A 13,108-nucleotide genomic window follows, 5' to 3' on the forward strand; every position below is an offset into this window, starting at 1 on the left:
GAGTACGAGAGTCCTGTGTAATTTCACTAATTTCTTTTTTCTTCTTCCTTTGCAGAAAGACATTGTTGTGTGACCTGTGCGTTCTGTTGCGTTTAAAAAATTCAGCTTTCTCTGTGCTCTGTCTTTCCCTATACTTTTTTTTGGGACTGGAACCGTATCTGCCCAAGCAAAAGAGTCTAAACCCAATGAAGTTGTTTAGAGATCCCCGTGACACTGTCCTGACACTTCTGGCTTCCGCTGAAAGGTTTCTCAGTGTAAAAAGTAGAATGGCTCTTATCCACTAGATTCCTTCCAGCCCACACTGCTCACCGTCTCCCACCTTGAAATTTCAGCTTCCTCAGACATCCGCTATCTTTTTGGATGACTGGAGAGGAGGAGCAGAAGGGAGGAGCAGGGAGGTCTGCAGTGGTTGTTTGTCAGAGTGTGTTGATGTTGTTAGATTCATTGTTTCCTGTGTTGGTCAGACACTGGGTTTGTGTTGGCGTTGAGGCTGTTATTCTGGCTGCAGTGCACTCCTCTCTTCTGCTCTCCTCTCCCTGCTTCTCATTACATTGAATAAACACAGGGCAAGTACTGGACCGGACAAACTTTTGAAGAACGCGAGTTTCAATCTGTGTGAATGTACTGGAGCATGCCTGTTTGTGTGTGTTTGTGGTACATGTGTGTGTTGTGTGCACACTCTTGGGTGCCTGCAATTAAGTATGGCTTTTGACTGGAGAGTAAGTCTTTATTGTGTAAGTAATGGAAAGAGCTAAATTGAACAATTTCTTGAAACTAGACAATTGGAAGGCACACTTTCAACAGAGGGCTAACAGTTGGAACCACTTATGGACTGAAAGTGGTATAGATCTTCATGCATAATGTTACTCTAATTTATTACTTGAAATCAGTGTTCTGCTGATTGCATAGCAGGATCTTGGCTAAAACCACATTTTGTTTCGCTGACTCATTGAAGTCATTTGTATTTTTTTTTTTAACGTGTGTGAATAGTTTGCACACAGTATGTTTTAAGCATGGAGTTCCCTAAATGTTTCTCAAAGTCTTTGTTGTGTCACTACCTACATTGCACTTTATTCACATGATTGATGTAGGTGCATTTGGATGAATGTTGGCGTGGTAAAGGTTTGTAATTTCCAAGTTTGAAGCTGGAAGTACACGTCAAACTCTTCTCACTGAGTAATTCTGCTAGACACACAATTGTACTCCTGTTATGTATCTCTCACTCACTCCCTTTCTCACTCTCTATAACTTTCTGATAAAAAGCTGTCTTTCAGCATCTGGAGACTGTTTTGTCCTGGGTGTCTAGAGTTCGGATTTGTACTTTATATTCACTGAGGGGACAGTATGGATTCCTATATATGTGGTAAACACATTGTACACACTCTCAAATGTCCCTTGACAGCTATGGTTGAAGTGTGCTGGCAACAGGTGTGCAGTGGGGAGGCTGTTCTGACAGTACTGGCAGATGCACACAGATCTACGAATGCGCACACATACACACACTCAAAGGCAGAGGAAAAAAATCTCTGGAAAATAAATAAACTAAGATACCGTGTGAGAGCTGGTGACGGGAAGCTAGTCTCACAGGGCAGCAGACTCCACTGCAGCAAATTAACTCTAGGAGATAATTGCAACAATATGCAAATGTTGTTTAGATAATTCAATACAATGTCATGTCAGGTAGTCAGTCACAGTTGCCTGATACTAAGGCAAAGACTGTATGTGCAAATTTGTGTGTGCGTGAGGTTAGGGGAAGGAGTCAGGAACACACCACCGCATGTTAAATCCTGCAGTGTTTTCCAAAATTATGAGTCATAGTATAGGAACAAATAAAGACATTTATCTTGTCCTCACATGGGCAAAAAACTAATATCGTGTCAGTTTTACTCATAGCCAGGTTTTGCCCTATTGATAACAGCACTTTTGGACTTGTTTAGGCGTTGGTATGTGTGCTACATAGAACAGCAAGCCATGTCTAATGTCTCTATGTCAGTGAACCTTGGGTGGAGAAGTGATAAAATAGGAGACAAATGAGTGTGAAGAAGAACAGGTGGCATCAGTGAAGGAGAAAAGAAGGTAGAAGAGAAGGGAAGAGTGAAAAAAGGAGGCAGGCTAATAAAATGGGCTTCATAGATGAAGGGCGACATGGTGGAGAAGAGAAGAGGGAGACTTCAAAGGGCTTTGATGTCACAGCCTTTCAGACAGACAACTCTTCTTCAGCCAGCCGCCGCGTACATGCCGGAGACCACATACACATGAATGCGTGAAAAGTAAAGGCATAGCCCTGATGGCAGAAGGGCAGGGCAGAGCGGAGTTGCCTGCTCTTGCATCACGCTCTGTGAATGGAGGTTGGTGCTGACACTACAACCCCCCTCATGCTAATCTAGCGCAAACACAAACACTCTGACAGGTTAATTTACCTCTAGACAAACATGGCAACAAAAACACACATCAGCACATCATCAAATACTACAACCGCACACAGACTTGCACACACTGATGCACGTGAGTGAAACCATTGAATCAAATCACAAGCTCGATTACTTTGTACTAAAACTAAACTTTAAACCACATCTTTGTCTGCAGTGTGTGTGTACGAGTTGTGTGTTGAGCACCTTCTTCTCAGTTACCACCTTGAATATTGAAGTAATTATCTGTCTGACATAATACAGTGTCCTCACACAATGAAAGCAGAATTGCGTTAAGTAAAAGGATGGTCTCTTAAGATATCTCCTCTGTCCTTTACCATAAAATTGCTAATTGCTTTTTTGAGTTTGATTGAACAGTTTGACTCTCGATTAACAGATGCGGATTTCTTCTCCAACAAGCCGTGTGTTTGTTTACTTTAGGATATTATTTCTGTATGCATAAGCGTGCCAATTAAGAGAAGTATGCGTGTAAATAATCAGGTTTGCGTTTCGTATGGCTACAGTTTCTCGTGTTGTTGAATCGCAGGATACAGGTGTCTTCAGTTAACACAGTTTCTTGTGCAGTGTAACCTCTTGTGCGAATGCGCTGTTGATTTCTGTTGTGAACCAGACAGCCTGATAGAAAATCAAAGTCTGGAATCAATGTCACAAGTTCATTAATGGTTGCCCTTTTCGCAGCTGTACACTTGCTATTGTTCTTTCCAGTCCCAGATAAGCACTTACGTCTCAGGTTAATTAAACATGTCTTCTGGTTGCGTGTTACTGCACATGTGTGTGTGTGTGCTCGCACAACTGTATACATGCAGATGAGATTGAGAAAAGATGTAGGGGAATTTATTTGTGGTACAGCATTGTGCTTGAGTGTGTGTTTTGTGTGTACGTGCATATGTCTCCTCTCTGTCGTCTTTTTTTTTTTTTTTGACCTTGCCCTGGTGTCTTCCCATTATGCCTCTACTGGTGTTTAGATGGACCATTGATTCAGCAACGGGGTACAAATTAAGATTTAAATGTTACGTCATCCTGCCTATTGAGTTTTACATTTAGGGCATTTGCAATATGCAAGACTTATTGATCTGTTGAAGTGTGGCTCTTTGTAGAAATCACCTCAGGCTACATCCACTTTTCTTTTGAATTTCTCTCTTTTTGGCTGGGCCTAGAGGGGCAGGTTTTGATGCTGTAGCATTAAAGCATCAATAGAGTTTAATAACTCTATTGATGCTTCATTGTCATTGGCTAGACCCTTCTTAAATGTTTTGTAGTTGCACAACTGGAGTTTGTCGGTAGCCTTCAAGCGTCAAGGATTTCTTTGAATTGTCTTTGTTGTGGATATGACAAAGCATATTTTTTGTCTTGCAGGAAAACGGCTCCTCAGAGGAACATGTGCTGTACGTGTGGGACCACTTTGTGTCCAAAGCCGCAGCCAAGAATGTCTTCATCATGGCCCATAGCTATGGAGGACTGTCTTTCGTTGAGCTGGTGAGTGTTTTAGTTTTCCGCTTGTCTTTTCTACCTCCTACCAACAAAAGCATGCACTGAAATGGACAATACACTCCTGTTAACACAAACACTATTGTACGTGTTTGACCCTTACACTACTTATTCTCGAACACACACACACAATAATACAGTGCTGTGAAAATGTATTTCCTGCTCTTCCTGATTTCTTTTTTGAAGATTTTTCACATGTAAATGATAAACAATAACTAGAGTAAAATTGAGGGACCAAAAATTATCCAAACATATCTAACTCTATGTAAAAAAGTACCTTTATTTTTTATTTCACTAGCCATACCCAGGTCTGATTACTTACTGCCCTTTTGAATAAAAAAAATCACTTAAATAGAACCTGTCTGACAAAATAAAATTGGCTAGAAGATCTGAAAAAGCAACACATCCCGAGAAACAAAGTCAAACAGAATCCTTGACATCTGTTAGTCTGAGAGGGTTACAAGGCCATTTCTGAGGCTTTGGGACTCCACTGAACCATGATGAGAGCCATTGTTCACAAATAGAGACAACGGTGGCGAACCCAAGAGCGTAATGATGACTTATCCAGGAGTTCCCAAAAGAACCCAGAACATCTAAATAACTGCAGGCCTCACTTGCCTCAGTTAATTTCAGAGTTCATGATTCGACAATAAGGAAGAGACTGGGCAAAAAATGGCATCCATGAGAGAGTTCTAAAGTAAAAACCACCGCTGATCAAAAAGAACATAAAGGCTCATCTCACGTTTGCCAAAAAAAGCACCTTAATGATCCTCAAGACTTTTGGGAAAATATTCTCTGGACTCACGAGACAAATGCTGAACCTTCTGAAAGGTTTGAGTCACCATTACGTTCCGTTGTAACATTCAGACATGGTAGTCTGATGGTCGGGGGCTGCTTTGCTCCTTCAAGACCTGGACAACTTGCAGTAATATATTTAACCACGAATTCTGCTCTCTACTGGAAATTGCCGAAGGAGAATGTCAGTTTGTGCCCTGAAGAAAAGAAAAAAGAAGGTTTTGGAAGGTTATTTAAAGTCCACACAGAAATACAATTGAAATGCTTTGGCATGAACGGACAGGGGAAAACCTTCCAATGTGGCTGAATTAAACAACTTTGCAAAGAAGATGGGGGGAAATTTCAAATGCTGTATATTATTGCAGATGCTTGATTGCAGTTCGTGGCACAACCAGTTTAGGGGGCATTTGCTTTTTCATATAGGGCCAGTTAGGTTTGCATAACTTTTTTCGGTTAATAAATAAAATCATAATTTAAAAACTGCATTTTGTATTTGACATCTTTGTCTACTATTAAAGTTTCTTTAATGATCTGATATGTTTTATTGTTACAACTATGCAAAAAGTAAGCTATAAAAAAGGAGGTAAATACTTGTTCACAGCACTGTAAAGACAAATACACAGTGATATTAGCATTGGCCTCCGCAGGAATACAGACACCAGGCTGGCGATGTGTGAAGCTTGGTCAAAAGATTAAGAATAAAAGTGTGTAGTCTCTTTGAGAAAGAAACTACTACAACTATTTAATTCGTTTTACCTTTTTAGACAATCTGCTTCATCACTATCTTTGGGTACTTCTCTGCACATCAAGAACAGGAGGGAAAGAAGGGAAAGTTGTCTTGATAAGGAAAGAATAGCAGTCCAACAAAAGTGTTGCTGAGATCTGCTGTGCAGCATGCAGATCTCTCCACCTTAAGAGTGACCTTAAGAGTGACAGTAGATAGATCAAAAGATAGTGGGAGGGAAGAGAATTTGACTTTGAATGATTCAAAGGAGAGGTTGAAAATAAACGTTTGGCTAGCTTCTTACCTTTATAACCCAGCCCTTCAGCTAAATGGGCCTACAATGTGTCTTTTGAGGTTTAGACTAAGGCCTCTGAGGTTAATGTTTTATTTTCTAGTCTTAAATTTACAATGGATTGTGCATCGCATAATAATGATCCAACTCTTTTGTAAGTGTTTTAGTGAGAGTTACCAACTGCAATAATGAAGGTTATGTGCAGATAATAAATGCAATATTAGTGGGTTATCCTTCCCAAGCCATAATAGCATTTAAGAGCCAAGCTTAGGTACTATTTGTTGTTTGGTTTTCATCCCAGAGAAATCAAAAAGTGCCTTTACTAATATTTGAGTAATACACTGTTTTCATCATAAGAGCATGCTATTATTAGTACCTGTATCATTACTTGAGTACTTCTTAAGTACTAATCATTTAAGTTGTTGGAAAGTTGTCTACTAGGGTATAATCTTCCTGAGGTGGGCTACAGGATGACTATTTCTGACTATTCCTGTACTCAAAGCAGTCTTTCTAGCGTATAGAAAGACTCAGAGTTGCAGTACATGTGTAAATATGGCTTTATTCTTAGAAACAGTGATTAGTTGCATTAACTGTCAAAATATGATTATGGTTAGTTTGGACTGCAATTTAAGAAGCTTGCTAACTAACACATTGCGCTAATTGTGTTTGCAGGCCTTTCTATGATCTGAGAGCAGGGTTTCCCATATGGAAAAGATATATATAAATCTTATAAAGTTTGTATCTGTCTTGTGTGAAACTTGTATGAAAAGCATACAAGAGTGAAAACAGATATAAGATCCCTTGAAAAATTATATAATGAAACTTGTATGTTTTGGATACTTACTAAAACAATGTATGAAAGTAATGCGAAAGTGGCCACTTTCATGAGTAAATCATGTAAGCCTTATATGATTTACTCATGAAAGTGGCCACTTTCATGAGTAATCACATATAAGTTTTTACTATTTCTTTTCCGTATGGGTTATTTTGCTGCAGGTTTCTTGATCTGGGGAATCGCTGTTAGACTCAGTACAACCAATATTATTATATCTCTCCTTTTTACTCAGGAAGGAGAGGAGGAAAGAAGCTAAGAGGATAGGGCCTTTCATGGGGGGATGAAAGGTGGCCACTTCTCCCACTGGTGTTTTCAGGGATGTTTTATTTTCTTTGTTTTCCTTTCACCTACTCTTTTTTTGTTTTGTATTTTGTAATTTTAATTTGGCTGCTAAATATTCATGCACTGTTTTGTCTGTGACAGCTTCACAATCTCTTGGGCTTTTTCACTGTGTGACGAACACTAGCTTTTCTCTCGATTTGAATCTTTCTGTCTTTCTGTGTTTCTTTCACTCAGACTCTCTTTGCGAGGCTGTGTGCTTTTGTGATGTACAAAACATGCATATATATTATGTGCATATACAGTATGAATAATTAGCATATACCAGATGCAGTATGGGGGAAAACAACATTAAAACAGACACTTTAAAGATTCTTGTGTTCCCTTTTTGTGTCAGGGTATTCAGATATGTTCTTATCAAGTTTCTGCTGAGGCCATAGTAGTTTATGCCTTTAAATGTCAAATGCTCTTGACCTCATCTCGACACTAATACAAACACGTCAAATCAAGTCCAGATTTTATTTGGACCTCCACCATGTTTGACATTGGCCATTTTCACACATGCAGTGCAGACTTTAACTTTCTAGACATTACGTGATGGAGGTGCATGTGACCACAAATGCCTGATCCAGCTGTTTCAGACATTTGTCTTTAACAGGCCAGCTACACAAAAACCCGTGTGATGTTCGTTTGCAGCCATTTGTAGTGAAGTGAGAATCACGTAGGTAATGCTTTAGTAAGTTCACAGTAGGTAGGCATTGCGTGTCTTCTATAGTGTACTAAACCATATTACCAGTAATAAAAACATAACCGTTGTTTGCAGTGTTCCAGCATGGTTCATGACATTTTCCAGATTTCATGTTTGAAAACAGCTATGAAAACTCTTATCCTTACCTCAATCTGTTGTGCGATCACCTTGGTTTCACATGTCCAAAAGGTTTTATTCCAATATTAGACAGTATTTTCTAGTGAGATTGGACTTTTCTTATATTGTCCATATTTACATTCACAGAGGCATCTTTTGATCAGAGATCAAAACAGAATTCTGCTGTCATCCAGTTGAGTTAAATCTTGTGGATTTCTGTTATGGGTGTGTTAGCTCAAAAACATGTTTATATTTTAGACTCTTTAAAATAGCCACGCTTTGCTCTGCTTTGCACACTCTTGGCATTCTCTTGATGAGCTTCATGGCGTAGTCCTTGAAGGAGTTCCCAGAGATGCCGAAGCACTTGTTGGAACTTTGCCTTTACTTTGTGGTCCATCTCATCCCAAACCATCTCGATAGGGTTTAAGTCAATTGACTGTGGGGGCTATGTTATCTGGCGCAGCACTCCATCACTCTTCTTCTTGGTTAGATAGCCGGGAGGTTTGTTTGGGGTCGTTGTCCTGTTGAAAAATAAATGATGTGGACTATCATTTATAAAGGCAAACCGGATGGGATGGCATGCTGTGGTAGCCATGCTGTTTCAGTGTGCCTTCAATTTTGAATAAATCCCCAACAGTGTCACCAGCAAAGCACCCCCACACCATCACACATCCTCCTTGCTTCACGGTGGGAACCATGCATGTAGAGACCATCCGTTCACTTTTTCTGCATTGCACAAAGACACAGTGAGTTGAAGATCTCAAATTTAGACTCATGAGCCCAAAGCACAGATTTCCACTGCTCTAATGTCCATTCCTTGTGCTTCTTGGCTAAAAAAAAATCTCTTTTGCTTGTTGCTTTTCCTTAATAGTGGTTTCTTAGCAGCTATTTGACCATAAAGACCTGATTCACACAGTCTCCTCTGAACAGTTGATGTACAGACGTGTCTGCTACTTACACTCTGTGTGGCATTTAACTGGGCTCTAATCTGAGGTGCTGTTAACTTGCGATTTCTGAGGCTGGTGTCTTAGAGGAATTTATCCTCAGCAGCAGAGGTGATTCTTGGTCTTTCCTGGGGCGGCTTTCCAGACTGACTGACCTTCAGTTCTTAAAGTAATGATGGACTGTCATTTCTCTTTACTTAGCTGATTGGTTCTTGCCATAATATGAATTCTAACAGTTGTCAAATCGGGCTGTCAGCTGTGTACCATCCTGACTTCACAACACAACTGATTGCCGCAACCCCATTAAGAAGGCAAGAAACTCCACAAATGAACCCTGACAAGACACACCTGTGAAGTGAAAACCATTTCAGGAGACTGCATCATGAAGCTCACTGAGATATAATACATAATTCCATATATCTTGCTTCATATATTTGATTTCTTCAGTCTGTATCTACAATATAGATAGTAGTAAAAATAAAGACAAACCATTAAATGAGAAACTTTTGACTGGTAATGTATATATATATTCAATGCAGTGCCCCATTGGGCCTGGAGCCTATGCCAGCTGTCATGGGTGAAAGGCGGGGTACACTCTGGGCAGGTTACCAGTCTATCACAGGGCTAACACAGAGAAACAGACAACCGTTCACGCTTGCATTCACACCTTTGGCCAATTTAGAATTGCTAATTAATCTAATCCATGCATGTCTTTGGACTGTGGGAGGAAGCTGGAGTACCCGGAGAGAACCCACGCAAGTACAAGGAGAGCATGCAAACTCCACATAGAATGGGACCAGCTGGTCGGTGGATTCAAACCCAGGACTTTTCTGCTGTCAGGCAACATTTCTAACCACTATATACACACAAACACACACGCAGAGCCCATATACAGTACAGAGCACTGTTGTGATTTTTTTTCTAGACTTTTCTCTGCTTCAAGGAATGTACTACAGAAATAACATAAAAATATACACATGGGATTTAAATCAGCCACTATGTATTTCTTACTTGTTATTGCAATCTCTTACCCACAAGCATGCACACACATACATATACATGCTTGCACACAGTCTGCTTAATTGAAGTGAAAGTAGTCCAGTGGGATGTGATGGGAGGTGTGCGTGTGTGTGTGTGTGTGTGTGTCTGTGTGTGTGTGTGTGAGCTGGCAAGTGGAGACTGGGGCCTTGTGGGAAGAACCATTTGACACATGAGAAGACCAAGAGAAAACAAGTTGTCTGTGGGTTAATTACTATTCCCCTTTGCAGTTAATAAATACATTTCTGATCAAGCACTTCAAAAAGGCCTGCCATTAATTTCTCCCGCTCGCTCCCTGTGTAGCCAAGAATGTTAGCCCCTGTTTAGAGCACGCAAGTGTTTCACTGCAATTCAATTCTTTTAAAACCTTTCACAGTGTGTGCTGACCAATTATAGATATATCAAACAGTAAGTAACTGCCTCTGATTGAGAGACAGAGAAGCTTGTGCTACAGGGAGGAACATAGTTGCTCTTTCTGCACTTTGCCCTACCGTTTTCACTCTGTGTCCTTAAGCGATCACAGAATCCATCCATCCATCTCTGTTCACTGCTCCTCAGTTTCTCTTTCAGAGTCCCTAGGCTCTGACACTTGCTGTGATGCTTGGCCAGCCTGTTCCACCCTGCTCCACCCTGCCCCTTCTTGTTGTCTGTCAGCTGTATAGTTTTAAAGAAATATGGATCGTGTTCCCTCAGCTGCTGTCCTAAATTCCTTGTCCTTAGTCCAGCTCTTCTACAGTAACTACATAATAGAAGTTTTTAGCCCAGCTGTGGAGTACTATTTCTTTCTCTCCGTCTCCATGTCATGCACACACATACAAACACACACGACCCTGCTTGTTTGGGTTCCACATTTCCATTATGATTAGGACATTATCTCACACCAAACCAGAAAAAAAGGAATGGACAGAGGAGATAGAGCCATACAGGATGTGAAGGACCTGCATCCATCTCTCCCTCCGCTCGGCTTGTTTTTTTCATTATTTTTCGTTGCCAGGAGTTAGGGGGGTGGATGTGTAAGTGTAAGTGGTGGTGGTTCTGTTGAGGAAGGGTTGTCTAACCCACACTAACCTTCCCGCTCACAGAGTGAAAAAGGAGCACTCTTATTGGATAGGACAGGGCATAATTATATAAGGTCTTATGTAAGAATGCATCTGTCTCCTAGTACACAAATGTGTGGGTGCCAACCAGACAACCAGCCAGCCACCACAACAGCCCCTCAAAAACATGGTTACAGATTTTAAGTGCCCTCTTTGAATACAGCACATACATACATTACATGCTTGCAGAATATCTTCGAGTACACTTTCTGTTTACGGCCACCTGTTTCCATCTGCAGTAAATATACATAATATACAAATATATTTAAGTTCTCTCTCTGGGTGGTAATTGTTTGTGCAGTTTTATATAAGTTGTGGCTGGGTGTCAGATGTGGGAAGGGTTGCTTGAGGGTTTTTTTATCCCCTCCTTATGGACCTAATTTTTATACCACAGTAAGCATTGTTTGCTGCACATCGTGGTATAGAGATTTGAATTTATAAGTTGGAAGTATGATTAAGAGCACTTGCATTCTCAGGCTTTAGGTTTCTTGCTTCTTTTTTGAAATCTTTGAACTTGTACGCAATCATCTTTACAATACTATATTTGACATGTCAGGTCCTGCCCTGCCTGTGGCGATCAGCAGGGCTGGACCCAGACAGGTGTCTGGAATGTGGTAACAGGTGTTTTGCAAACAATCCTGTTTCCTGTTGTTACCCATTTTAAAACTCTGGAATAGATAATAATGATACTTTTACATGAGTGTATTCTAATGATACATTATAATATCAGCATGCAGTTTGAATGAAAAATTGGCTCATGTACATTTAGAATGTCTTAATATTCAGTGCCCCTAAAGCATTTTTGTGAAAAAGATGATCCATGTTTTTTCAGCCAGATTTTTGTGTGTTCCTAAAAGCTTTTTGTGATGTCACAAATTCTTGGCGTTCTCAGTTTTTTGACTTTTAAAACTGTTCAGTGGGTTGAGGTGACCATGCTAGAAAATCCATCACAGTTGCCAAGTTTGGATTCTTTGTGGTCCTCGAACAGTTTTTGTAATGTTTGGAGGTATGCTTAGGTTCATTGTGTTGCTGCAGAATTAATCTTACTCAACTAAGATGCTAAAGAGAGGAAATTGTTTTTTGAGAATGAAGTGTTATTTTTCCTTGGCCAGGATGGAGTCATTTCAGTAAAAATATCCAGTGCCAACCTTCCTAGGCTTTAGTATTCCCCCATTGTGTTTTATTGCCAGTTCTGTTACTTCCATAAATCTAAAATTGTGTTCATCAGTAGATGTGATTTTTTTTTTCCAGTTAGCCACTTCAAAATTCTTATCTTAGCCCATCCAAAGTATTTGGTCTTGCTTTACTTTTCCAAGCAGCGGTTCGGAAACCACTTTTTGTCCTTCTGAAACACTACTAGATTCAATTTTGAAGAATACTTTTATGATTTGAAACTTGTGTGAAAATTCAATATTTTTTTCACCTGCTGCAAAACAAAACAATATATTGGTATGATTGATGGTATGGTCACTTTTGCTCTGCCTTGGAAACAACTGATGTAATTTCCACAAAGTGTTTAAGTGTCCTTCACTGCCTTTCTCATAAACAGTCACACGAGCCACTATCTGACGCTGAGGAAGCCCCTCTATTCTTTTTGTGATGCATTTAATTAGTTCTCATGCCATGTTTCTCACTACTCCAGTGCTACTTTGTTGGCATTGTTCTGCTGGAAACTTGAGACTCAGCCACATTTATAGTGTGTGAAAAATGACTGCATGAATTGGTCAAATCCACCTGACTGTTATCTGAATGTGTGATTAAATGGTACAACAACAAGAGGATTAAAGGGTTAGTTACTTAAAATGAATTTCTGATCTAAAGCTAGTTTTGAATTTATCTTCATTTCTTATCAGTATAGTATCTTAATGTTTATTTTTTAGCCAAGAAGCAATAATCTGGGTATTCTCACTGCCACTTTAAAAAAAATTTATATACATATATATATATTCTTTACATGACATCATAGTTTAAGGTGCTCAGGGTTATATATGTTAGCTCATGAACTGTAATTGTTTATTGTTCGGCTACTTAGCAAAATAACTGCATGGAGCTCAGTTTAAGTTTCTTGGCATTTCACGCTTTCTTAACTCTTGACAAAGCTCAGCTGATTCTCAGATGTATTGGTGATGGCCATGTTAGCTAACATAGCACAAATATGAAATTATTGGATGTCTTCTCTTTGGTCAGTACTTGGGTGTTTTTCTCGCTGCAGCCATGCATGCGTGCACAGAGGTAAAATTGATACCGATCTTATTGCATTATATAAATCCCAGTCAGCCAGCAAACAAGTCGATTTCTCCAAAACTGTTGGAGCCTTCCTTT

The 13,108-nt window shown here is 39.8% G+C and overlaps 1 protein-coding gene across 1 annotated transcript in view; it reads left to right on the top strand.

Annotated features, from left to right (window-relative positions):
- Positions 1-13,108, top strand: part of arb2a (ARB2 cotranscriptional regulator A) — a 163,308-nt gene that overhangs the window by 66,423 nt on the left and 83,777 nt on the right. Inside the window, exon 8 of the mRNA XM_085425261.1 lies at positions 3,786-3,905. Coding sequence (XP_085281387.1) covers positions 3,786-3,905 — 120 coding nt within the window. The remainder of the gene's footprint in view (positions 1-3,785; positions 3,906-13,108) is intronic.

This window comes from Rhamphochromis longiceps, linkage group LG12 (assembly GCF_057381845.1).
Source record: "Rhamphochromis longiceps isolate RC_006_pf linkage group LG12, R_longiceps_female_GT1.1, whole genome shotgun sequence".
Taxonomy (NCBI): Eukaryota; Metazoa; Chordata; class Actinopteri; order Cichliformes; family Cichlidae; genus Rhamphochromis; species Rhamphochromis longiceps.